This window comes from Pleurodeles waltl, chromosome 7, assembly GCF_031143425.1.
Source record: "Pleurodeles waltl isolate 20211129_DDA chromosome 7, aPleWal1.hap1.20221129, whole genome shotgun sequence".
Lineage (NCBI taxonomy): Eukaryota > Metazoa > Chordata > Amphibia > Caudata > Salamandridae > Pleurodeles > Pleurodeles waltl.
In genome coordinates, this window is record NC_090446.1 from 537,613,801 (window position 1) to 537,638,180 (window position 24,380).

General features: G+C 43.2%; 1 protein-coding gene across 1 annotated transcript; it reads left to right on the top strand.

The window, feature by feature from the left end:
- The first annotated feature begins 455 nt into the window (after nt 1-455).
- Nucleotides 456-17,857, top strand: LOC138304309 (serine protease 27-like). The gene is made up of 6 exons (XM_069244260.1): nt 456-619; nt 5,688-5,786; nt 11,332-11,494; nt 12,959-13,230; nt 14,215-14,387; nt 16,413-17,857. The coding sequence occupies exons 2-6, from the start codon at nt 5,729-5,731 to the stop codon at nt 16,728-16,730; spliced, it is 984 nt and encodes a 327-aa protein (XP_069100361.1). The 5' UTR covers nt 456-619; nt 5,688-5,728; the 3' UTR covers nt 16,731-17,857.
- The last annotated feature ends 6,523 nt before the right edge of the window (nt 17,858-24,380 follow it).

The window sequence follows — 24,380 nt, forward strand, 5'->3', positions numbered from 1 at the left end:
ACCGAGCGTGGATTAGTGGGGCGTAATCATCCTGAGACGCGTTGTCAAAATTGTTGTACCCGGTTTCGATTTGCTGGCAATGATGTGTACTCCTTTTTTGCTAAAAAAATAATATCAGGACGAGCTGTCGGCTGCCTTGATTATGCTAACTGGGAAAGGCTGTTACACTTTATATTTTCCCGTGTGTCTTGCACTGGATAAATGCCAAAGCATGATGTTACTGGATAGCAGTAGCAGAACTCTGTATAAACTTCTCATCTTTCTTGAACACAGCTAGGAAGGAAGGAGCAATGTACGTATGTAACACGTGGGCCTGCAGCACTGGCGCGTGACCGCAGCTATATTCAATTTGTTATGCCCTACATTACTTAATTGTGCCAGTGTGACTCGCCCTCACTCCGTCTCGCGCATTGCATGTACTTCCGGCAGTGATTCACTCCACCGTTCCCTCTCCACACAACACCTGCACGATCACGGTTTACTCTTGAGGGAAAGTTCCACTCTGTGAATTATCTGGATACAAGCGAGAGCTCTAGACTGTGTAAACTACTCCTCTCGGATCCACCTACCCTCAGCACCGATCCAACTGGAACCAGGGATTCCAGCAGTGTCCAAGCAGGTGCGTGCAGCTCTAACCTTCCATATGGATAACTCGTGTATCCCTTTAGCATCTTTTATTTGGAGTAGGAGGGGGTGGGAAGGTTCCAAATCTGCACTACTTCATTTGTGCTTGTTATTTCCGGACCTGAGCACCGGCACTTATTTTTGAGGGCCGGCGCTTATTCTTCTTCCTCGAGCATTTGCTGTGAGCAAAATATACATATGGGAAAGACGGAGGAAGAGAAAAATGAAAAAGCGTCACAATCGGAGACAGCAAAAAGCTGCAAAAGTGAGCTGAAGGGGCACGGAGCGGCTTTAAATGGAATGAGGTGGTCCGAGAAGGCTCCTCAGTATTCCATGTTCACACATTTAATTGCAGCAGCAGCGTGTTTTAGAGGAGGTGGTCTTGAGCACCGGCACCTTTTTATTTACAAATTAAGCACTGCAAATCTGTATTAAGGTGCTCATTCCAAGAGCAGCTATAACAGTCTTAACTTGCTGGCCCCAGGGCTGTAACACAGGCCCTTGGAGCCCCTGCAGTGAAAGTGGGGCAACACTTTTGGAGCACTTAATCCTTCAACCTATCCTCATTCAGTCCAAGACCACTGAATGTCTGTGAGATATGGGAGATTCGGGGGTGCCGCAATACAATTTTCAGTAGAGGGACATCGTGTTCCGTTTCGCCACTGCTGGGCCTCCACTTCCAGAGAAAAATAACGTTTATATAGATTGTTTAAAAAAGAATATGGTTTACTCAGGCATAAGGAAAATCCACCAGGGACTAATTTCCAGACTTTACGCAGGGGTTGGATGAAGAATCTTTTTAAGGAATGCAACACTCAAATCTGCATAGAAGCCAGGAAGCTATTATTGGATGACTCTGTTACGTATGTATGTATGTTCGTATCTATGTTTATGTGCTGTATTTATATAGTGAGAACCTGGCAAAAAGGCAGTTGAGTGCAGTATAGTTTCAAATGCAAGGACACAATTTAGTGGTTTGTGAGGTAGCGTGTATGTGCATTATTACTATTTCTAAAATAATATATTGGGTAGTGAAGCTTATCTCTAGAGCTATAAAACGACTTCATAGTGCACTCATTTGAATGTGTCAACGAAAGCACGTTTTAAATCTGTCAATTATGGTGCGATAAAAACGCTTGCAGTAGTTCACTAGATTAGATTCACACGGATATGCGTATATTGTTTTTAAAATGATTCACGATTTTCTTAAGATTCTGTTCAAAAGAGCCCATAGTTTCAAGGGAGATGATTGCGGCACAGTTCTATTTATATTATGAGTTGTTTTATACTTTTGGACGTTGCTACAAATTGTGGAACTTCTGTTTTTAAATGTGATGCACTTTCGGAGCTGCATTTTATATGCAGTGTTTTCCAGTATGCTAATAAAACGTACCTAACCTCGTTACTGTGCAGTCAGTAATGGCTGGGATGAGTACTAGCAATAACAGGGCAGAGCCATAGAGCAGAGCCTCCGGCGACGCTGGCACAGCAGAAGTATTGTCACATTAAAGTGTACGCATCTGTAAGTGGCATAGAGTCATCATCGAAACTAATCTGCTTGTAGTGGTGTTTCTAATCATTTACTTTATAGTTAACTTTCCCAGAATGTATGGTATTTATTTTTAAAGGGGCTATCCAGTGAATGATATTACCGGAGGTCTCCAGCCCTCAGCTGACCCCCAAGCGAACGACATCCTAGATTAGTAATTGTTAGAGGCCCAGTTTGTGCAAAAAAAACCTGTTTTTTTTCTTGCCAGACCGTTTAAAGTTTTCTGCCCATGGAGGTACCTGAATTAATCTGACACAACTAATTAAGTGTACCTCTCCTACATCTGTACATACAGTCATACGTGTGTTTTTCCATTCAAATTCTGATTTGTGTTCCCATTTATTTGTTGTTCTTTAAGAGATGGAATTTTAACGACCATTTCAAGACATTTAATGAAGCATAATCTCAAAAATGGTGGCCAATGACTGAAACGCGTATGTTATTATCTAGTGTAAATGTAACATTTAAAGTGTCCTTGAACTACGAAAGTTCATATTGTGGAGAAGAACTGACCGAAATACCCCTTTGAGACATTACAGAAGTGCACAGTAGTCACCCTCACACTATTGGTCAAGTGGTGACTTTCCTATTAAGTACCGTGGCATTTCCCATCAGTCACTTCGCCAGTGGCCCGTTAGTTATCGTGCCAGGAGCTAGGCCCCAAATCGCTTGTTGCCCGGAGTCTTACTGCGTTAGACAGGTAATGTGGCAGCAAAATGTCTCTATCTGTCTAAATCGCAAGCAGAGAACAAAACCTATATCTGGTGTATGTTTTTTAATATTCTGCCGTGTGCAATAACTGTGCATCAAGCAACTTACGCCAACCAGCAGTAAAGCAAATAATTCAACTGGTGCTTTAGGTATCTGCTGCTGCTTGCTTGCTTTGTTGGCACACAGTACAAGATGCCTGCTATAAAGGGGCGAACACTGGTTGCTGCCGGTGCCTCCAGCCCTAATTTTCGTCATCAATAGTCAAAGCGCCCGGAATGCCGGATAACATGCTTCCTTCATCGTATTTCCGGGAACTTTACCTCTGACATTTTGCGGGTTCTGTGAGCTGGTGAAAAACGTCCTCTGGCTAGAAGGTGGCTTTGTAGTTGCAGAAATGCTCCCAGTGAAATCGTTCCAAGTAATCTCACAGTCGGTAATTTCAGGTGCTGGAGAGCAAGCTCACTCAGAATCGGCAGTGGTACTATCTCCCCAGGGATGTCACCCGACCACCTAATGAGAGAATGAAAAGCTGGTTGGCTTACCTACGATTCCCCATTACAAGCCTATTATTAAGAGGTGATACTAATACTGCACCAGCAGGGTCGGACTGGCTCATAGGGCAACCTCGCAATGCCCGAAGGGCTGGGCTGACAGGTCAGTGGGGGGGACCGGGGGGGGGGGTGAAGCTTGTGGGCCGGTTTTTACTGCTGATCTTGCTACAACCACAAGCAGTGCCAGCAGCAGGCACAAATCCAGGCAGTATTCCATGCCTCGCAAAACACATATAATTTGGGAAATAATTACGCAAGACTTCTTACTGCGCTGTCCTGCGTCAAAAGAAAAGGGCATGAATGTGCAGTTTCTACAAGATACAGCGTACTTCTGTCCTTTCGCCCTGCACAGGCAAACAATGGGCTGGCATGTACCAATGCAGGGACCCTTGCACCATGGTGCAAGGGTGTCTGTGTTGTGGGGATGAGCACACACAGAAAAAGGAAACAAAGTGGAGTAATAATTGTATTTCTCCTCGTTGCGCCTCCCTTACTCCTCCCCTAGGGAGGTGAAGGCTTTTGACGCATTCCCAAGTTTTCAAAATCCTGGAACACCCACAGAAACACCCATGGAACGCCTCTTTGATGCAGAGTAAGGCAACACAGCAACTTGTGCCGCATTGCCTTACTCCATATCTACAAGGCCTTGAAAAGTCACGCAAAGTGGCTTTGAGTGGCCTTTTAGGTATGGGTCTGCGTTGTCGGGGCATCAAAAAAAGTGACGCACTGGCAGCGCAAGCAGCTTGTAAAGATAGCCCTTTGTGTTTCCAAGGTCAAAACTGCCCCAGTTTAAAAATTTGTGTCACTTTGTTAGCTATCAATGGCCTCATTTACAAGAATCCGACCCCACTGCTCCGATGTATCATATTTCTTGTGCTGCCCTACAACCCCCTAACAATGCAATGGAAGCGCTGTATTTACAATACAGAGTTCCATGCCACATATTTTCACAGTTGCGTCAGAAATTCTGACACATCTGTGGCGCTAAACTCAGGCATTGCTGGACCTGCTTACTAGAGGAATGCCAGGAGGCCCCCCATTGAGAAAAGCCTTGCATCAGTTTTATGCCTGCACTGACAGGCGGTAAAATTCTGATGCAGTGAAGTTGCAGAATGACACAGTGAAATGTAAATTTCACTGCGTCAGTTCTGCGTGGCTTTTCCAGTGGGAACGCCTACCTTGCATACATTATACCTGTTGCAGGTATAATGTGACGCAATGCTTTACAAACTGATGCAGTGGGCCCAATGTTTCAGTTTGTAAATGTGGAGCAGTGTAGAGCACTGCTTCCTCCACTGCTAACTAAAAAAAAATGACGCAACAGTGGGGCAAAACCCTTGTCAATTAGGTCCCAAATCTGGTAATGAGAACCACTTTTAATTGGGTTTCTTTGTCTATGTTCTGTCCCAGTTCCACTCTGTGCACCAGGTATTACAGAGACATTGTTTTCGGGAGTGCTTAATTTGTAAATAACAAGGTGCTCAAAGCTCTCCTCTTAAACTCGCTGCTGGTGCAATTAAATATGGGAACACGGAATATTGAGGTCACATAATCCTGAAGCCATCTCGGGCCACTTCATTCCATTTATAGCCGCTCTCTGCCCCTTCAGCTCACTTTTGCAGCTTTCTACTTTCTCGGATTGTGATGCTTTTCCGTTTTAATCCTCCTTCGTCTTTCCCATATGTGTCTTTTGCTCTCAGCAAATGTTTGGGGGCGAAGAATAAGTGCCGGCCTCAACAATAAGGGCCGTGCTCAGCACCAAAAACAACAAGCACAAATTAAGCACTGGTGATATCATGTTCCGGAATTACTGAGGAACAATAGTTGAGACCCTATAGCCCCGTATGTAGTGAGGGATATCATACAGGAATCGGTATTTGTGCACTGATTCTCACAAGCAAACCTGTAATTCAAGACATTTTATCATTGGCATAGTCCTCAAGGTATGACCTGGGGTTTGTCCTCAGCTAAAAATAAAATAAAATCAGAAATAAGAGGCGCAGTAACACCACTCCATTTGAGTCTGCAGTTTTTCACTTTTTTCCACAGTGGGATCACTGGGCCGCTGTTGAGGGCCAAAGTGGTCACGTGAGTCGGAGACCCATTAGCAGTGCGGGACACTAAGTATATTGGTCTAGACACAGTACAATTCTCTTGAAATGGGGATTTTCCTACAGTTGGTCTAAGCGCATGTGTTAAAGTGGATTGTGCTGCCGACTTTTAACCGTTTCTCCTGTATTATTATTTTGCAGGCATCAGCAATGTGAATTCGCTCACCTCAGCGCCTGGCACCATGATCCCTGACACCATGACCTTTGATCCCAGTGCCAATAATGTGAACCGGAACCAGGGTAAGTGCTACTGCCCACACATAATTGACAGACAACAGTTTAACATAAGCTAAGAAGGTGGGAGTCTTTACGTTGTGTAGATCTTATATATGAAGACCAGGATCAATCAATATAGATCGGAAAGTTATTTTAACACGAGTTAAAGGGCCTTATTTAGTCTTCGGAGTTCGGATTGTACTCATGTTGGCAGGAACCAAGTTTGATGGACGCCTGTCAAACCTTTTACAAGTTTCTGTTACTTCAAAAACATTTCTCCTATGTTGTGGGGATAATTTATATGTTTTTACTGTCCTTTACCACCGCGTTTTTCATGGCAGTAATGGAAAGTATAAATTGACCATTCAACCGCCCACTGTAAATCGGGCAGGTGATCGAATGGCCAACCCTTAGTCTGTAGGGTCGTCATATGAGTATGTCAGCAACAGAGAAGTCTCCATCGCTGACATACTTAAGGTCTGCCCGGACTGTAAATCAGAGGTGGGACCTTTAGTTTTGCAGAGAGGAGACTCTATTGTCGTTGCAAAGGAGTACACCCTCTGCCAAACTCTAAATCAGACTGGGATGAGTCTGTATTCAGTTCTTAAAGTAAATAATGTGTACTAATTACTTTCAGTTTGATCACAGCTTATAAATACAACAGAGGTTAACATTAGTTTGTAAAATAGTAGCATATTTTACACATGTGGGAAATTCGAAGTATGACTGGCAACATTGAAAAATCCTGGAAGTAGCATTTCAAGTGTAATGGGTGATATTTTTGATCCGTTGTTATAGAATTTGTGCCATCTCTTTCGAGGCAAATCGAACAGCGGTATCAGTTATATTAAGCAGGGGCACCCCACCATTATGGTGGAGGAGCATCGCCCCACTGCTGAAAGGCAGCAGAAAAATAAAATGATAGTAAAACTATTTTATTATACTTTTATTTTTCACTTAATCTGCCAGTCCGCCGATTCTAGGACAGGTTGGGATGAGGACATCCTCTGCAGCAACCAGGGAGGAGTGGTAGGTGCCCTGTACGTGTGCATGTCAGTTTGTCCGGCTGACTCAGGACAGCCAAACCCACATGCGCACTTAGACCTCTCCACCTGAGCTGTGTTGCATAGCCGGGTGGAGAACCAGCGCAGACTCCCAGGCCCTAACTGAGTGGCATTCCAACCCGATTAGACCAACCACAGCACTTCTCTCATGCTTGGTAACAGCATAAGAACAGCATCTGGATTGGGTAGGGAGGGGAGCAGAGCACTAATAAGTTCAGTAAATGGCCACAGAATTCTGCAGATGGTTACACTGTGCCATTGATTTTACATTATGGCTTTGGTCTTTTTGTCAAGTAGTACCTTACTGCAAACAGCATCGCACATTTGTCACCAGCATCTTCTCCATTCCTGGGAGAGACTTTCCACAAGCGGCTTACAGCCCCACTAACCACACTCGCCACTACTGTCCTGCTGAAGGAGGCTTTACCTGGGTAACTCTCTGTCAATGTCTTCACACTGCACAGCAGACATGTTGTCTTTACCAGTGCTTGTTAGTTCTTAAGTTTTTTTGTCTTTTATCAGCACTGTAATTTGTACATCACCTGGTGTAGGAACGGAAGATTTCCCCAAGCACTATGCCCTGCAGTGTTCCTTCTCAGCTAAGCTAATCACAAAACAGCAAATAATTTAAATCTGCCACAATATAACAAGTAACTGCACAGTAGAGGCTAGCCCCTACTCAAAATAATCACTTTTAATATATACCTAATGTAAGGAAATGGCTCCCTGTTGCAGTTACCCCCCACTTTTTGCCTGATACTGACTTGACTGAGAAGTGTGCTGGGACCCTGCTAACCAGGCCCCAGCACCAGTGTTCTTTCACCTAAAATGTACCATTGTTTCCACAATTGGCACACCCCTGGCACACAGATAAGTCCCTTGTAAAAGGTACCAGTGGTACCAAGGGCCCTGTGACCAGGGAAGGTCCCTAAGGGCTGCAGCATATGTTGTGCCACCCTAAGGGACCCCTCACCTAACACATGCACACTGCCATTGTAGATTGTGTGTGTTGGCGGGGAGAAAAAGGCAAAGTCGACATGGCATGCCCCTCAGGATGCCATGCACACAAAATGCTGCCTGTGGCATAGGTACGTCACCCCTCTAGCAGGCCTTACAGCCCTAAGGCAGGGTGCACTATACCACAGGTGAGGGCATAGCTGCACGAGCAATTTGCCCCTACAGTGTCTAGGTCTATTCTTAGACATTGTAAGTACAGTGTGGCCATATTAAGTATATGGTCTGGGAGTTTGTCAAAAACGAGCACCACAGCTCCATAATGCTACAGCTACACTGAATACTGGGAAGTTTGGTATCAAACTTCTCAGAATAATAAACCCACACTGATGCCAGTGTTGGATTTATTACAAAATGCACACAGCGGGCATCTTAGAAGATGCACCCTGTAATTTACCCAATCCTTCAGTGCAGGACTGACTGGTCAGTGCCAGCCTGCCACTGAGTCGTGTTTCTGCCCCCCTGGGGTGAGAGCCTTTGTGCTCTCTGAGGACAGAAACAAAGCCTGTACTGGGTGGAGGTGCTTAATACCTCCTCCATGCAGGAACTGTAACACCTAGCAGTGAGCCTCAAAGGCTCAGCCTTCGTGTTACAATGCCCCAGGGCACTCCAGCTAGTGGAGATGTCCGCCCCTATGGACACAGCACCCACTTTTTGTAGCAATTCCAGAGGAGATAATGAGAAAAACAAGGAGGAGTCACCCACCAGTCAGGACAGTTCCTAAGGTGCCCTGAGCTGAGGTGACCCCAGCCTTTAGAAATCCTCCTTCTTGTTTTTGGAGGATTCCCCCAATAGGATTAGGGATGTGCCCCCCTCCCCTCAGGGAGGAGGCACAAAGAGGGTGTAGCCACCCTCCAGGACAGTAGCCATTGGCTACTGCCCCCCAGACCTAAACACACCCTTACATTTAGTATTTAGGGGCACCCTAGAACTCAGGAAATCAGGTTCCTGCAACCTGAAGAAAGAAGGACTGCTGACCTACAAGCCTGCAGAGAAGGAGGAAGACAACAACTGCTTTGGCCCAAGCCTTACCGGCCTGTCTCCAGCTTCGAAAACCTGCTCCAGCAACGCATCCGACAGGGACCAGCGACCTCTGAAGCCTCAGAGGACTGCCCTGGACTACAGGACCAAGAAACTGCCGTGAACAGCGGCCCTGTTCAAAACCAGCTACGTCTTTGCAACAAAGAAGCAACTTCCAAAGACTTCACGTTTCCCGCCGGAAGCGTGAGATTCGACACTCTGCACCCGACGCCCCCGGCTCGACCTGCAGAAAACCAACACCTCAGGGAGGACTCCCCGGCGACTGCGAGCCCGTGAGTAACCAGAGACGACCCCCCTGAGCCCCCACAGTGATGCCTGCAGAGAGAATCCAGAGGCTCCCCCTGACCGCGACTGCTTGTACCAAGGGACTCGACGCCTGGAACCAACACTGCACCCGCAGTCCCCAGGACCTGAAGGAACTGAACTTCGATGCAGGAGCGACCCCCAGGCGACCCTCTGCCTTGCCCAAGTGGTGGCTGTCCCGAGAAGCCCTCCCTGTGCCTGCCTGCACCGCTAGAGTGACCCCCGGGTCCCTCCATTGAAATCAATACAAAACCGACGCCTCTTTGCACACTGCACCCGGCCGCCCCTGTGCCGCTGAGGGTGTACTTTTTGTGCCTTCTTGTGTCCCCCCGGTGCTCTACAAAACCCCCCTGGTCTGCCCCCAAGGACGCAGGTACTTACCTGCTGGCAGACTGGAACCGGGGCACCCCTGTTCTCTATAGGCACTTATGTGTTTTGGGCACCTCTTTGACCTCTGCACCTGATCAGCCCTGAGCTGCTGGTGTGGTAACTTTGGGGTTTCCTTGAACCCCCAATGGTGGGCTGCCTATGCCCCAAACTTGAGACATGTAAGTGTTTTACTTACCTCCAAAACTAACCTTTACTTACCTCCCCCAGGACCTGTTGATTTTTGCAGTGTCCACTTTTAAAATAGCTTATTGCCATTTTTACAAAGACTGTACATGATAATGTGTTCATTCAAAGTTCCTAAAGTATCTAAGTGAAGTACCTTGCATTTAAAGTGGTTGATGTAAATCTTGAACCTGTGGTTCTTAAAATAAACTAAGAAAATATATATTTCAATATAAAAACCTATTGGCCTGGAGTAAGTCTTTGAGTGTGTGTTCCTCATTTATTGCCTGCGTGTGTACAACTAATGCTTAACACTACCCTCTGATAAGCCTACTGCTCGACCACACTACTAGAGCTTTAGTATTATCTAATTTTGCCACTATCTTACCTCTAAGGGGAACCCTTGGACTCTGTGCACACTATTTCTTACTTTGAAACAGTATATACAGAGCCAACTTCCTACACCCAATTTTTTGTCTTTTTTATGACCACGATATTCTTGCTTCCTATTCTTGACTGTCCCCATAACAGCATTACCTAATTTATGAGGGACTATTTTTGGTCCACATGCACCCACACTAATTTGAAATCCGCCATAGTTGTGTACAGGTTTGTGCCTTCACATGTTTGAGATTGTGTCACCCCCATTTCTCCAGCAGGGAGTTCTTCCCTCTTAAATGCTAACTGCCCTCTGGCTGTGAGGTTGGCACTATAGGCAGAATGTCCATTTAAGTACTGAACGCGAAAAACAATGACGCAAAACAGATCCTGTGAAAGTCTGCCTGGTCAAATTCTGAATAAGGTGGAGACATGTTGATTATATCCCGAGTTCTTATCTTTTTGACCAATCTGAGATGCAACTCTGATTATTCTGTCAGGTCTCCATCTGCGTTGAATGAGACCCTGAGCAGTGTACATCAGACATGTCCGACAGTATTTACTACATGCAGCATCCCATCAGAGAGTGTTGTTACGAAGACCCTTGTTGTCCACTCTCATCCTTGGTCTGATTCTATTTAGTGACAAGGGCAGCCTGAGACCATAAGGCATCTGCGAGTGGTCACCACAAGAGTGATGCTGAGCTCGGAAATTGTGCGACTCTGCAAGCTCGATCTCATTTCCCATTAACACCAGTTTTTAATTTGTTAAAAAAAATAACTAGAAATAAAAGTAAGACCCGGGACCCACACTTTTTCTCAGGAGCCCTCCTGAGGTTCACTAGTATTTACTCCAACTCTTGCCTCTTTCTTCCATCAGCCTGCACTTGCTACCTCTGTATTTTATTCTTGCTTGCTCCCATTGTCACCGTTTTATTATCTTTTGTTTCCTCCTTTCTGCTTTGCTGTTTCTTGCTCTGGATCAAAGTCTGATGGTGAAAAAATAAGTCTTGTTCCTCAAAATTGAGTGCCAGTGGCCACCACCTGTATCCACCTACACAAATTAAAGAACTGATCCCTGCACAAACTCAAATGAGTGCAGCATGCTGGTGTAGTAATAGGATAGTGGATCACTAACTCATTAATGGGCTGAAAAGAATTTTTTTGTTTGTGAGTAACTTTTTTATTCAGTAACAAATCCCCTTCTTTCTTGTGTAGTATGCGGCAGATCCAGGGCTCAGAGCCGGGTCGTTGGAGGACAGAATGCCCGCAGCGGTGAGTGGCCCTGGCAAGTCAGCATCCGCATGTCAGACCGTGATATTTGTGGAGGTGCCCTCATATCGGAGAAATGGGTGTTATCCGCTGCTCACTGCCTCCGATGGTAAGTGTCCGTGCTCCCACTTCCTCTCCTATCACTTTTGGAATGTCATAAAGGCAAAAAATGGACAGGCAGTGATGCTGCAAATTGCTCAAGTTCATCATCAGCTCCTTATATGATCTTTGCAAAGTCCATTAGTGTGCCTATAACGCTGTCTATTGTACTGAAGTGCCACGTATTTGAGTGGTATGTAAACACTCATACCATTTACTGCGTGTGGCAGAATGTTCACCCCTCAGGCACCCTTCATATAATTCAGGCAGCAGTTCAATGCACCAGTCGTAGCAGCCATTGTTCACAATGTGACTTGCCTCCCAGATTTTTCTGACCAGCATGTTTCAACCAGCAAAACCACGCCTTAACATTAGCCTTACGCAGGGTCCATTTTAACATACTTCCTGACACTTTATCTACTGAGACTTAATTGCGCTGCACCAAATTAGCATTGTCTGCATTGGTTTTTATAGTTTAATGACCATTCAATATCTCTGCATTGTGATATCAATATGGAGTGACAGCATTTTGTTAATAGTTCCACCCAGCATAGGGAAAATGTTTTCTTTGCCCAATCCTACATCTTTACCATCAACAACAATATGCATTCCAGTATGTTCCTTTGTTAGATAATGTCAGCTTGTGTTTTAAGACATATTGTGACATCATTCACCGAATGTTCCCTTTAATATAGGAAATGGTGTTCGGTATCACTGCCACAATTTAGGCTGCCAATATTTACGGCCCATCTGTTTTTTTAAGTATCTGCTCTGAAAAATGTCCTCTTAAATGATTTTCATTCCTCTAAATTCCCATTCAAACCTTATGCCGTGAAATATTTCGAGTTGAAAAAATAATAATTCTAGAGCACGATAGCCCTTTAATCTATGAATGGGAAAAGTAGCAATCAGCAAACCTCTGGGATCCAAAAGCAAACATCCTTACTCCAGTCAGTAGTGAAGCACATCATGATGGTAGAAGCACAGTTTGGGGTAAACTCCCATACATTTGCTAATTCACACGACCTCAGAGCCATGAAAAGGTCCTCAGCTCTGGGACACTCCAAAGGGGCCACCCACCCTGCACTACAGAGGCTGCAAGGGTTTATTTTACATCCTTCCATATAGTACACACATGTGGAGGGGGGGACAACATTGCAGCGTAGCGTCCTTCCCTCACAATCTTAGATTAAGGCCTGAATTTCAGTGAAATACCATGACCCCAGTAATAACGTGTCAACTGATGAACTGTGTCCGGTTCATCCCACCATAATGAGAAGAGGCTGCTGGGAAATGGGGGCGGGTCTACTCATCATAATGTTAGATTGGGAAGAGGCTCGCAAGAAAAACAATAGAAGAAATATAAATTTTAGGGCAATAGTGCAATAAACACCACAGCCTTCCAGCATTTTTGATTGTGCCAAAAAGTACAACTTGAGTTACAGTCATTTACTTTTCTATTGTTCTTTTTTAGGGCACGTCCCCTGCACATCTCAGTGGTCCTTGGGAGCTTGCAACTCTCAGGTAGCAATCCCCATGCTGTGATATCCAAGGTGAAGACCATCAAACTCCACCCCAACTATGACTTCCAGAGTAGATCCCCTGGAGACCTTGCTCTTGTGGAGCTGCAGACCCCCGTAAACGTCACCGACTACATCATGCCCATCTGCCTCCCTGACTCTGCGGTCCACTTCCCCACTGGGATGGTCTGCTGGATCACCGGCTGGGGGTACATCTCTTCTCAAGGTAAGAGAATCTGGGAGTGGAAGACCCTCCAGATCATGAACAGCTATTATCTCCTGGATTGTGGTAGAACCCAACTGTGCAGCTTCTCATGACACACAAGGCGTAGGTTAGTATAAGCGCCGTGGGCGATAAGTTTTAATGCAACAAACAGGAACATAACTGAATGGATGTCATGGTACCAGAAATAGTGATATCTAGGACCCAGTTGTGTTCCCTGCTGAATAAAATCTCTACTGATGTGCACTCGGTTGTATGGTATAGTTGTCAGGCAGGAACCCTGAGACGTGGTTTCTTATGCTGGTTTCCTCTGCTCATCAAATTGTGTGATCCTATAAAAGTCTAGTAAACACCCCGAAGAACCATTGTCCTAACTGCTTCAGTTAATGCTCAGAAACAGTTTAATCCTTAATATTCGGCATTCAAAAACCTGTAAATAAATAAATGTAGACAAAATAAATAACTTAATTTTGCGTGTGATCATAGTGGTTATCATGAGATTTTCAATTAACATTTGCATCAAAACTGCTGCTGTTGCTGAGATGTACTGCCCCTTTTTTAAACTGAGCAGCATTCAAACCTTACTCAACATTTAATTGCATAGTGCTCTGTGGGCTAACAGCATATTTCAGTAATGTCAAGTTGACATAGATTCTATTTCTTGAAAAAATAATAACATCATTTGCAAGTTACTCCTGACAACAAGGGTGGAGTGTGGGGAAAACCTAATGCCTAATTCAATAAACATGACTTATGAGCATGTTTTAGATGCTCAAAACATCATTAGGTTAAAACAAGCCGACCAATGACCATGCCCAGCAAAGACTGGCAAAGGGGTCGAATGCTAAATGCAGTCCTGGAAATGGAGAAGGTTAGAAGAGGGAAGGAAAATTAACACAGAGGGAAAGACGGGGAGGGAGAAATGCATAGTTGATATGAGTGGTAGTATTGAGAAAAGCCTAACATCTGCCATTTTGTACATTGCAGAAGCACTCCCTTCCCCTGGCATCCTGCAGAAGGTCAAACTGCCCCTCATTGATGCCGAAACATGCGATGAGCTTTACCACATCCAGAATGACTTGCTGAATGAAAACACCAGCCTGGTGAAAGAGGACATGTTGTGTGCCGGATATGTAGAAGGGGGAAAAGATGGCTGCAAAGTAAGTTAAATAATTAGTTAAAGTTCTAGGTTGAAAAGTGAAAATTCCAATTTGCTTGCATACTGTCTAACAAGTTTTGGGGATTTTTTTTTGCATGAATCCCTTGGGGTGATAGATTGTGAGTTCCAAAAACTACTATACTACATATAGTGCATAGAGCTAATTTATTCATCATTTCATGTAGCAAAAGCAATCACCCCCGGGACTTTACTTATTGTTTTTGATTTCAAGCTCCAGGGGAGAAGACACTCTCAGACATATGAGAAAGATGTAATCAATCAGCTTTACTGGCCCGTTGACCTATGTCCTCTTCATTGTGGTAGAAAACATTTTTATGGTTGTATGTCACAATACTGACTACAACAATATCGACATCCAACAGTGTTGAGTTCACAGCACTACTATCACTGAATAAACAAGATAGGCATCGAGAAGGAACAGTAGATTTACTGATTTGACCTCTACATTTATGCACCTTGATGATAAAGTGGTAACCAATATTGCAGACTAAATATGGGTGCAAGTAGATATTTTGACTGCAACATTGTGATCCTACCACTTTTTAAACATTTCCCTAATTTCTGGTTGAGGGTATCAGGACACATCCCATACTGATGGGCAAGAGGGCCTAACACTCACAAAGAGTCAAGCTAAAATCAATTAAAGCTAAAAAATTAAAATCATCAGTAATCACCATCATGGTAATTTTTTATTTTATTAAAGAAATTAAGCTAATGACTTAAAAAAAAATATAAAAAAATAAAAATATGAAGAGTTTAAAATAAAATACATAATAAGATTACATAGGTAGTTTTGGAGGAAGTGAAGGAAATGAAGAAATAAATAAAAAAACAACAATGTTGGAAATTATTGCAATTAATTAAAAAAAAAAAAAATATTTTAGCCTTTTTCCCTCTATTTATATTTTTCTATAAGTTAAGTCATTAGTTTAATTTCTTTAATAAAATAAAAAATGACCATGATGGTGATTATTGAAGATTTAAATTTTTTCACGGCATTTTATATTTAATATGGGTGAAGGGTGTATATAGAATATTATATTGATTGATATTTTATGTATTTGTATATTTTTTATAACCCTGAAGAAGTCCGTTTGGACGAAATGCGTTGGCTATGATAGATTAGATATTGTCATTGTGGATAAATAAAGAACAAAAAGTTTTCATAAGAACTCTATTGAAATATGTGATTTTTGAAGAAATGTGATAATTTTGTGGATATCAATGGACACTTAGATGTGCTGGGTCTCCTTTTCAATGTTATGAACCCATGGCTATTTGAAGTCTAGGGGGTTGGCCCTCACGACCCGTGCACCGAAAAGTGCCATAAATTGCATATATATAATAAAGGAAGAAGGTGCGGTTTCAATTCACCTTGATCCCCAGTTTTTTTTAAAGAGCTTGTCACATTATGATAGCTCAGTGAGTTAAACCTTATTGCTGACATCTGTCAGGTGATCAGGTCATGGATTGAGCCCCACCACGGCTACAATACTCCGACATTGGTAACCTGAGTATCGTTACAATGGGTACAAGTAACATCTGCTACTAAGAAGGCTGAGAAAAAGTGGACGGGTGATAAGCGGAGCTGTAAAAACACGTTGTTATGGTAAATGAATTTGGACCTTTCTGAAGCATCCTCCATTTTATGTGCAGAGCTAGTGAAGAAATTACATTTGGGTTGTAAAACTAAGGCTTTCGGCCAACATATTAACCACCAACTAAAATGCATCAGCATTGTCTAAATGATGATGCCATGTAATCTAAATTCAACAGCCTTACTCTGTCTCGTGGACCTAGTAGTCCATCTCAATGTATGTCAGTTATTGCTTCAGTTATGGCATCATTGATGGCAACAGATTTCTCAGCTGAGACTTCTGGGTGTGTGTTGGATGTGACATTAAGTTGTTTCCTTGTTGTTGCAATTGCAAAGGGTTTGGGAGCTGCCATATCTGCAATATTTAAAGTTCTGAAACAATAGCATGACCTTCTCTATCTTTTTCAGGGTGACTCTGGTGGTCCACTGGTCTGCCAACAGGATGGGACTTGGCTGCTGGCAGGAATATCAAGCTTCGGGGAGGGCTGTGCATTGGCAAACCGCCCAGGCGTATACAGCAGGATCCCTGCCTACATCGACTGGATCAAGCAGATTGTGCCGGAGATAAGTAGCACTACAATGAACCTCAATATCACAGCCACCAGTGTGGTGCGTCAAAATTTCGTAAGCGTTGCCAGAGTGAGCTCGGATGCTCACCTCCCCACCATCAGCCTGGCCCTGGTTACTATAGCCAGTGTGCTCCTGAGAAAACTTAGCGACATTTAAAATGTCAGCCTATCAGCAGTAACCAACATCAACTCCGCCCAATCTCGCCTGACATTAGAGGCCACCAATGTGCGATCCTTTTATACAAACTGACTTTACACTCACAGGCTACAACACAATGAAGGAACCCTACCACTGTGAATGAGAGGAAGGAAACATACATGTATGTACGATGGACTTCAAGCTAATGTTACAAGAAGACTGTGGTATAAAGTAAAAGTGGCTCTACAGAACTTTGTAGAATGTGTGTACTGTGTGGGCCACTAACGGAAATACGAAATAGAGTGATATTTATTTATTAATACATTATTTATTCTTATGACTATTTTCACACCCCAGGATCTCAGTGTAGATACTAGATTACCCAAAGATACTTCAGTGAGAAGATCCCAAAATATGATGATAATATGGAAAAATGAGAGGTGCTGCCAATATGAAATTACAATGCTGTGCATAGACGCCATAGCAGAGAGCTGGCACAGAGCTAACATGGCCCCGGATGGCAACAATGCACCAGAGATTCAAATAGGATCCGAAGTGGGTAATGTTATTGTAGATAATGACGTAGGGAAGTTGCCAGCTGCCTTCTGCGAACTAGAATCACCAATGGAGTCCTGCATTAGGGGCGTCAGTGAGTGAGGTGCCAGACCAGGAAATGCCGTCACAGGAAGTGATACGCATGGAAGGATGAATTGTCACAGCTCAAAGGATGAAGAGACACACAAACCGGAGACATATCCTTGTTGTAGCAGGACTCCCATCAGAACTCTTACAACTCTTTTCTAGATTAGAACTAGTTTCTCTTGCAAATTTACGTTTGATTGAAACACCCTCATTTCCCAAAATAAACGTTTGCTCCGTATTAGAAACTGTGAGCACAATCTATAGAAATTCTGTGAACACTAAATTAAAACTGTCCACTGCTTCCTTCCCTCACGATACGTTTTCTTTAAAATCTGTGCAAAATCGAATATAATATGAGATTGTGTAATGTCTGGGCTCTGGGTCAGTTCATGTTATTTAAAATATTTATTTAGTGCATTTTTCTTAGTTGATTGTAAAAATTGAATAAACCGATCATATTACTATATGTTGTTAATAATAAAATACCTTGATGACAATGCGCATGTGACAGTACATCTGGAAAAAGTGTTTTATTTTTCCTGGGGGGCGGGGGGGGATTAAGATACATTCTGCATGAGCTGTATTGAGAAGAATTTATTAACTGAGATAAAACAAATATGCACAAACTGTCAGCGATCCTAACAATGAGACTAGTCACGAACTGCTCTGTTTGAGTGGCTGTCCTCAATTTATTCTTGGTTGACTGATAGTGTATACAATATATAGAATAATAAAATGCGGACTCCTCACTTAACAAATACTGAATCAAAATGAAAATTGAAATATCCAGTTAGAAAAATTAAAAAGGGACATTCAAAGCATTCAGGATTATCTTTCCCATCAGCCTGTTAGGAACTTGATGGGCATACATGAATTATGCTCACGGTAGAATTTAAGAATTTAAAAATGAACACATTCTAGTGCCACAAATGATTTGGTGCCTTGCAGAATAAAATCTTTTAAAATGACACTTACACTATGCATGAATTATCATTTATCTATGGCTCCCTTGATCCAATTTTGCAAATTTTACTGGAACGGTATTGGTGCTGGAAGCAAAAGAAACAAGCAATGACAAAGCCATTAGGTTTGGCATCGGTTCCTGAACTTGAGCTGGCAGTGAAGGGCAATGACTTATTCTGCAGGTGTGCACACTTCAAAAGCAGAACATTGTCACTCTGGTAAGCCAATGGCTGAAGTGGGCTGACCATGTGAACTATGCTTGATGCTGTGGTGGGCGGGAGCAAAATATAAATTATACTACGCCTGACCAATACATGAAGGAGGCCGACTTAAAGTCCTTGCAGTTAAATAATTATCGTCTACATATTTTGTTATTAAAAAGCCTCAAAGCCTCTGTATGGAAGTATGTATGATATAAGTATATTGTTTATCAAACATAGGGATGGTTAATGCCAGACCTAAAAATAATGGAGCTCTATCTTTTAATATGTGATGTGTGAGGCTCATGTAGCACCCAAATACCTAATTTCTATCCCAATCAAGAATCTGTTATAAATGAGAAGACTCCAACCACAGAAACAGAAAACCATTTATTCTGGCATCACCAGTTCCAGTCAAAAGTGCAGCAGCTCACATGAAAACGAAAACGTCACATTGTCAACAACTGTTGACAGATCCCAGCTATTAGGAACGGTGTAAGATAAGAAACAAAGGAGAGCAAGGATGGGGTGGATGGAAGATACTAAGGGAAAGGAGGAATGAGGTAGGATACTACAGTATATGTATTTATTTTTATCAAAAACAAAAGGTATGATTAATGCCAGGCCCTAATATTAATGGCGCTTCACACCTGATAACGCGTCCCAATCTTGATAACTTCGCTTACCTAGGGACTCGTTTTAGGCCAATGAACCTTTTGGCCCTGATTGGAGACACCTTAAGACGAGATATCTATCTTGCATTTCAATCAATAGATCAATAACCTCACCAAGATTCACAATAACAAATCAATCAATTTGGTCAAACGACATTAATGATAACCAAAACACACCATGACCTTTCGGCCATGAATACCCACCCAACTTTGGTAAAATTTAAGATGTTTATTCCCTACTTGTTACACTCTACTAGCAGGTTTATTAATCTCAAGACCAGAAAACACATCAGCAATGTTATAATGTGGCAACTCGAATAAGACTTGAGAAAAGCAAAGATCATGAACATTAGAACAAAACACAAAGTCAACATGTATCTACTTTAGCAGAGTAACATTAGCACATTATTCAACAAAGCAAGGATTCCATCATTTGTCTATTTGCACCCAATATTAGTGAACCCTCAACTAACCTCTAATCATCATTAGCATGTTGGACTTCATGCAAAACAATTTAGTAACACAAATTTGGAAAACAGCTAACTATGTCCTCTATCAAAAGAGCATTTGGTACCTAGAAAGAAAAGGCAAACAGACAATTACAATTTATCATCATATAGTTACCCTCTGTAATGGGCCAACATACAGAGTCAGTCTTCGTCCTCAGGACAGCAGTCGATTCGCCATCAGCCAAGATAGAACAGCAAAGTCTCAGCAGGCAGGGCAAAGTTCTTCCCTCAAAAGGAGGAGAAGCAAATATTGGGCAAGGCACGAAAGGTGAAGATGGTTTAAAGAATCAAACAGCAAAGCTTTAAGGCAGAATATCAAAGTAGCAGCAATGGCTCAGTAAAGGTGAGTAATGGCTCCATAGTGGCTCGGTAATGGCTGATTTTATCCTTGTGTCATCCCGTTATATCAAACTTGTTGAACAGGCCTCTAATTTCCAATTGGGCAATATTTGGTGCACCATTATCTCTGTCCAATAGTTCAACGATCACCTCACTATAATTTTCACCCAAGACCGTTCTCATGCAGTTTATTGGCTCCTGTGATTTACGTCTTCAATGGGTAGAATGTCAGGTATGGAAAAGTTACACTCGTTGCTCCAATCAGTAGATCCTTTGTCTTTACCAGTTTAGGCGACCTTGTACCTTTTGCGAATTACGCTGTTGCATTCAGCAAGAATGTCTCCTTGAGCAAGTCGGGTCTCATGAGAAAGAATTTACTACGGTTACACACATCTCTAGCTTCTGGAAAAGTACAGTTACATGTCCTGCAGGAAGGCAGCACATTGGACGTTAGAAAATCCACATTAATATGAGACCAGGCCGCTAGGCCCAGACCCTTGCTAACTAAGGCCTAGTGATTAATTTAGCAATCCTTAATACATATAGCTCTCAATGCCAATACAAAATCATACACAAGCACATTATTAATTCATTATTAGTTTAATTAGTAATCGTATACATTGGTGGCACTCCCCGTGGGCACATTTCAAACGCACACATTAGTTTTCTTCTATCACAGTTTCTATGCAGCTTTATTATACATTATTTTGCAAGCATGTCATGTCAATATTGAATATAAAAGGTACACTCCAACAATCCCTCCTCTGATGACTCTTGTTATCACACAATTCTCTTCTTTGCTAATTCTTTCCTTTTCATTTTCGAATTTCCTTCATTTCCTAATCTCTTTCATCTCATTTTCTTCCTTTGATTTTGCCTTTTCGTATTTTGCTCTGAACATTTTCTCCCTTTTCTTTTCTTCCCTCCTTGCGTTACGTTTTGCCAATTTTGCTTTAATCCTTTTACTAATTTTGCACGATAACCATAATCCAAGTAGACAAGCCAATACAATCACTATTCCCTGTATTAATTTTCCCAATATCCCATGCCAAATATTACTAAACCAACTTCCCACATGAGCAAGTCCCTTTCCAACCTTTTCCCAGACTCGGGTTCTTTCAATTCCTTCAAATCTGCACTATCTCTTGTTAGGTTAGTAAGCATACTTCTAATCTCATTACTATTGTCAGGTATGAAGGCACAGCAGTGACGCTCATTAAGCATCTTACAGACTTTTCGCTAAAAGAATGTCTAGGACAATCCTGTTTTGAAGAGTCATAGCCCTCTCTGCAGCTAGTTCTATATCCATCAGGAGTATAGCCCCTGTAAAATTTGTCAACATGTTATCCACAATAGTAGACAACTTTCAAATCTTTATGGAGTTCAGGATAACCCCTACTGAAGGAATCATTGCTCCAAATATGTCTCCTACTACACCAGCAGCAGTCTCTCTCCTTTGTCTAGTACGAAGTAATTCAGTCACCTTCAGAAACTTTTTCAAGTCCTCAAGCTGATAAATCTTTGGGAAAACTATCCCCAAATAACATGTCCCATACCATCCCTTTGGAAGACGGTAATAGGCATTCAATCCACAAATACAATAGACCCCCGGGATCGCTGGATCCATTCCATTTAACATGAAAGTCCATTTATTCTGAAACAAAAACACATGCTTACACTCACTCGTTCCCACAAACACATTGTCATAATATGACTTCGGCCGCGTTATGCAAAGCTTTCCTACATCTAAAGCTAATTTCCCTTGTTCCCTATTTCCATTGTAACTCCCACTGTTTATAAAGGATCGTTGCTGCAAGCCTTTTTCTAATTTCCATTTCAAAACCCTTCTTCTATTAGCAGTGTGATCTAGAAAGTTTTTCTCTACAGGTGTAAGCAAGCAAGTCAAATTATTGCGGTGTACATAGGATGTACTAATCGCCATTCTTGCTTCAAAGAACCCCTTCACTAACTTTATGGCATAATATTTAGCTACGCTATTCAAGTCTTCTATAATAGGCATATAAGAGAACGCCACATCATGGTTAGAGTAAAAATATTGCACTTCTTCTTGGTTATAGAAACGTGTTAGTAATAGGCTGCAACTAATCCCATAGGTTAGAGGTAGACTATGATAGGTAACTCCCTCCTGTACTGAAGCAGGAATTTGTGTACACATGTAACAGGCTTTCACATCCATGGTATCAACATACTCACTCAGCAAGTGATAGAAAACATTAGTAGACAGTTCTCCCTTTGTGTTGGTATTCTTATGCAGATACTTCGTATCTTGTTCGAACCTCTCCTTAGGTGTTAGTGTAGCAGTCTCAGGAATTGTAGCATTGTTAGCTTCATTCTCATCCACCAATCGCATTTCCACAAACAAGGCTATAATGAATATCACACATACAACACCCAAAGCAATTCCCAAATATCTACAACGCCTACTCCCCTCATTGTCACCTCCCGTGTTAGGCATGATCTATGAAGAATCAGAAAGCGGAATGTCACAAATGTAAACAACTAACTGATGAAAATTAAAGCTCCTTTTTTTTCTTTTTTTTTTCTTTTCAGCAAAACTAAGCAAAGTCTTTCTTCAGCAAGTATGTACAGCTATTTTCATTCACTCCCAGGATCCTTGTCAAATCAGTTTAACAGCTTGTCGCAATCAGTTTTCAAAAGTCAATTCTGGTTAACAGTGTCATATCCGGTAACTTATCAGTCTCTTTTCTCAGCTTCCTTTAGCTCAATTTTATAACTTAACACAGTCTCTTTTCCCTTTGACCAACTCAGGTACCATAATATTGACCTGGGACTTCTCGATCAAAACAGAATGCCAAAAACTCTTGTTGCCACTCAGCCGACGTTGCATATGCCCATTCAGCACCCACGTATCTTCTGTTTGCTACTCTCTTTCTTTTCAGCTTTCGGTCACCTTGCAGTTCTCCTTCGCTCAAACCTTCTTTCTTTCTTGTATCGACCTCTTCTTCAATTGTCTCAACAACGACCACCTTTCCTTTTGTCACTTGCGATTCTGGCCACTCATCTCCTCGGCCCGGAGAGAGCGCTAGCGCTCCCTCCGTGGGGTTCCCCCAACCCCCTAAGGCGCGGATGGAAGGGGAAGACCTTTCCCTTCCACCACCACCCCCACCCCCCCAGCCCTCGTAATGACGTCAGCACGCGATCGTGCGCTGACATCATTACCCACTGCCGGTCGCACTGTAAGCCATTTGCTTCCAGTGCGATCACAGGAGAAACAGGTGAGTTTCTCCTCCGGCGGGTGGGGGGTTTGGGACAAAGAGGCACCAGGGGAAAGGAATGGATTTTCCTTTCCCCCGGGGTCTCTTTGAGCATTCCTGCTGCCCGATTGCATTGCGATCGGGCAGCAGGTATGCCCACTAGACGCCAGGGATTTTGTCTGTTTTTGTTCCTTTGTCGTTTACCTGTCGGGGAGCGGCCCCTTGGGCAAGGGTCGCTCCCATTTTGGGGCATGTTGCTTGTGGCCATTTCTGCCCCCCTTGGGGGCAGATCGGCCTAACATTTTTAGGCCGAGTAGACGCCAGGACGCGCAAGGATTTATTTTTGTTGTTGATGTTTGTATGTTTTGCGTTGGGGAGCGGCCCCTTGGGCAAGGGTCGCTCCCATTTGGGGGCATGTTTCTTGTGGCCATTTCTGCCCCCCTTGGGGGCAGATCGGCCTATTATTTCTAGGCTGATCTGCCTTCAAGGGGGGCAGAATCCACTAGACGCCAGGGATTTTATTTTTATATTTCCAATGTTTTGCGTTGGGGAGCGGCCCCTTGGGCAAGGGTTGCTCCCATTTGGGGGCATGTTTGTTGTGGCCATTTCTGCCCCCCTTGGGGGCAGATCGGCCTATTATTTTTAGGCTGATCTACCCCCAAGGGGGGCAGAAACCACTAGAACACCAGGGATTTTTTAACATGTTTATTTTTGTTGGGGCGGGGGCCCTTGGGCAAGGAGGGCATTAAACTGTTGGCCATTTATGCCCCCTTTGGGGCAGATGGGTCTATTCTTTTTAGGCCCATCTGCCCCCAAGGGGGGCAGAAGCCACTTAGACACCAGGGATAGTGTGTGTGTGTGTTAGTGGAGGGGGCAACCCCTTGGGCAAGGGTCGCCCCCCCTTTGGGGGCATGTGTACCAAGGCCATTTCTGCCCCCCTTGGGGACAGATCCGCCTATTATTTTTAGGCTCATCTGCCCCCAAGGGGGGCAGAAACCATTAGAACGCCAGGGATTTTTTTTATATGTTTATATATGTGGGGGGGGCGTCCCCTTGGGCAAGGGGCACCCCCCCCAAGGGAGGCATTGAACTGTTGGCCATTTCT

What these genes read in the sequence shown, in the direction of transcription:
- LOC138304309 (XM_069244260.1), top strand. Translation starts at nt 5,729, where the DNA reads ATGATCCCTGACACCATGACCTTTGATCCCAGTGCCAATAATGTGAAC. An exon ending in GGGGTACATCTCTTCTCAAG is followed by an intron (nt 13,231 to 14,214) that starts GTAAGAGAATCT and finishes TGTACATTGCAG; the next exon opens with AAGCACTCCCTTCCCCTGGC. An exon ending in GGGGAAAAGATGGCTGCAAA is followed by an intron (nt 14,388 to 16,412) that starts GTAAGTTAAATA and finishes TATCTTTTTCAG; the next exon opens with GGTGACTCTGGTGGTCCACT.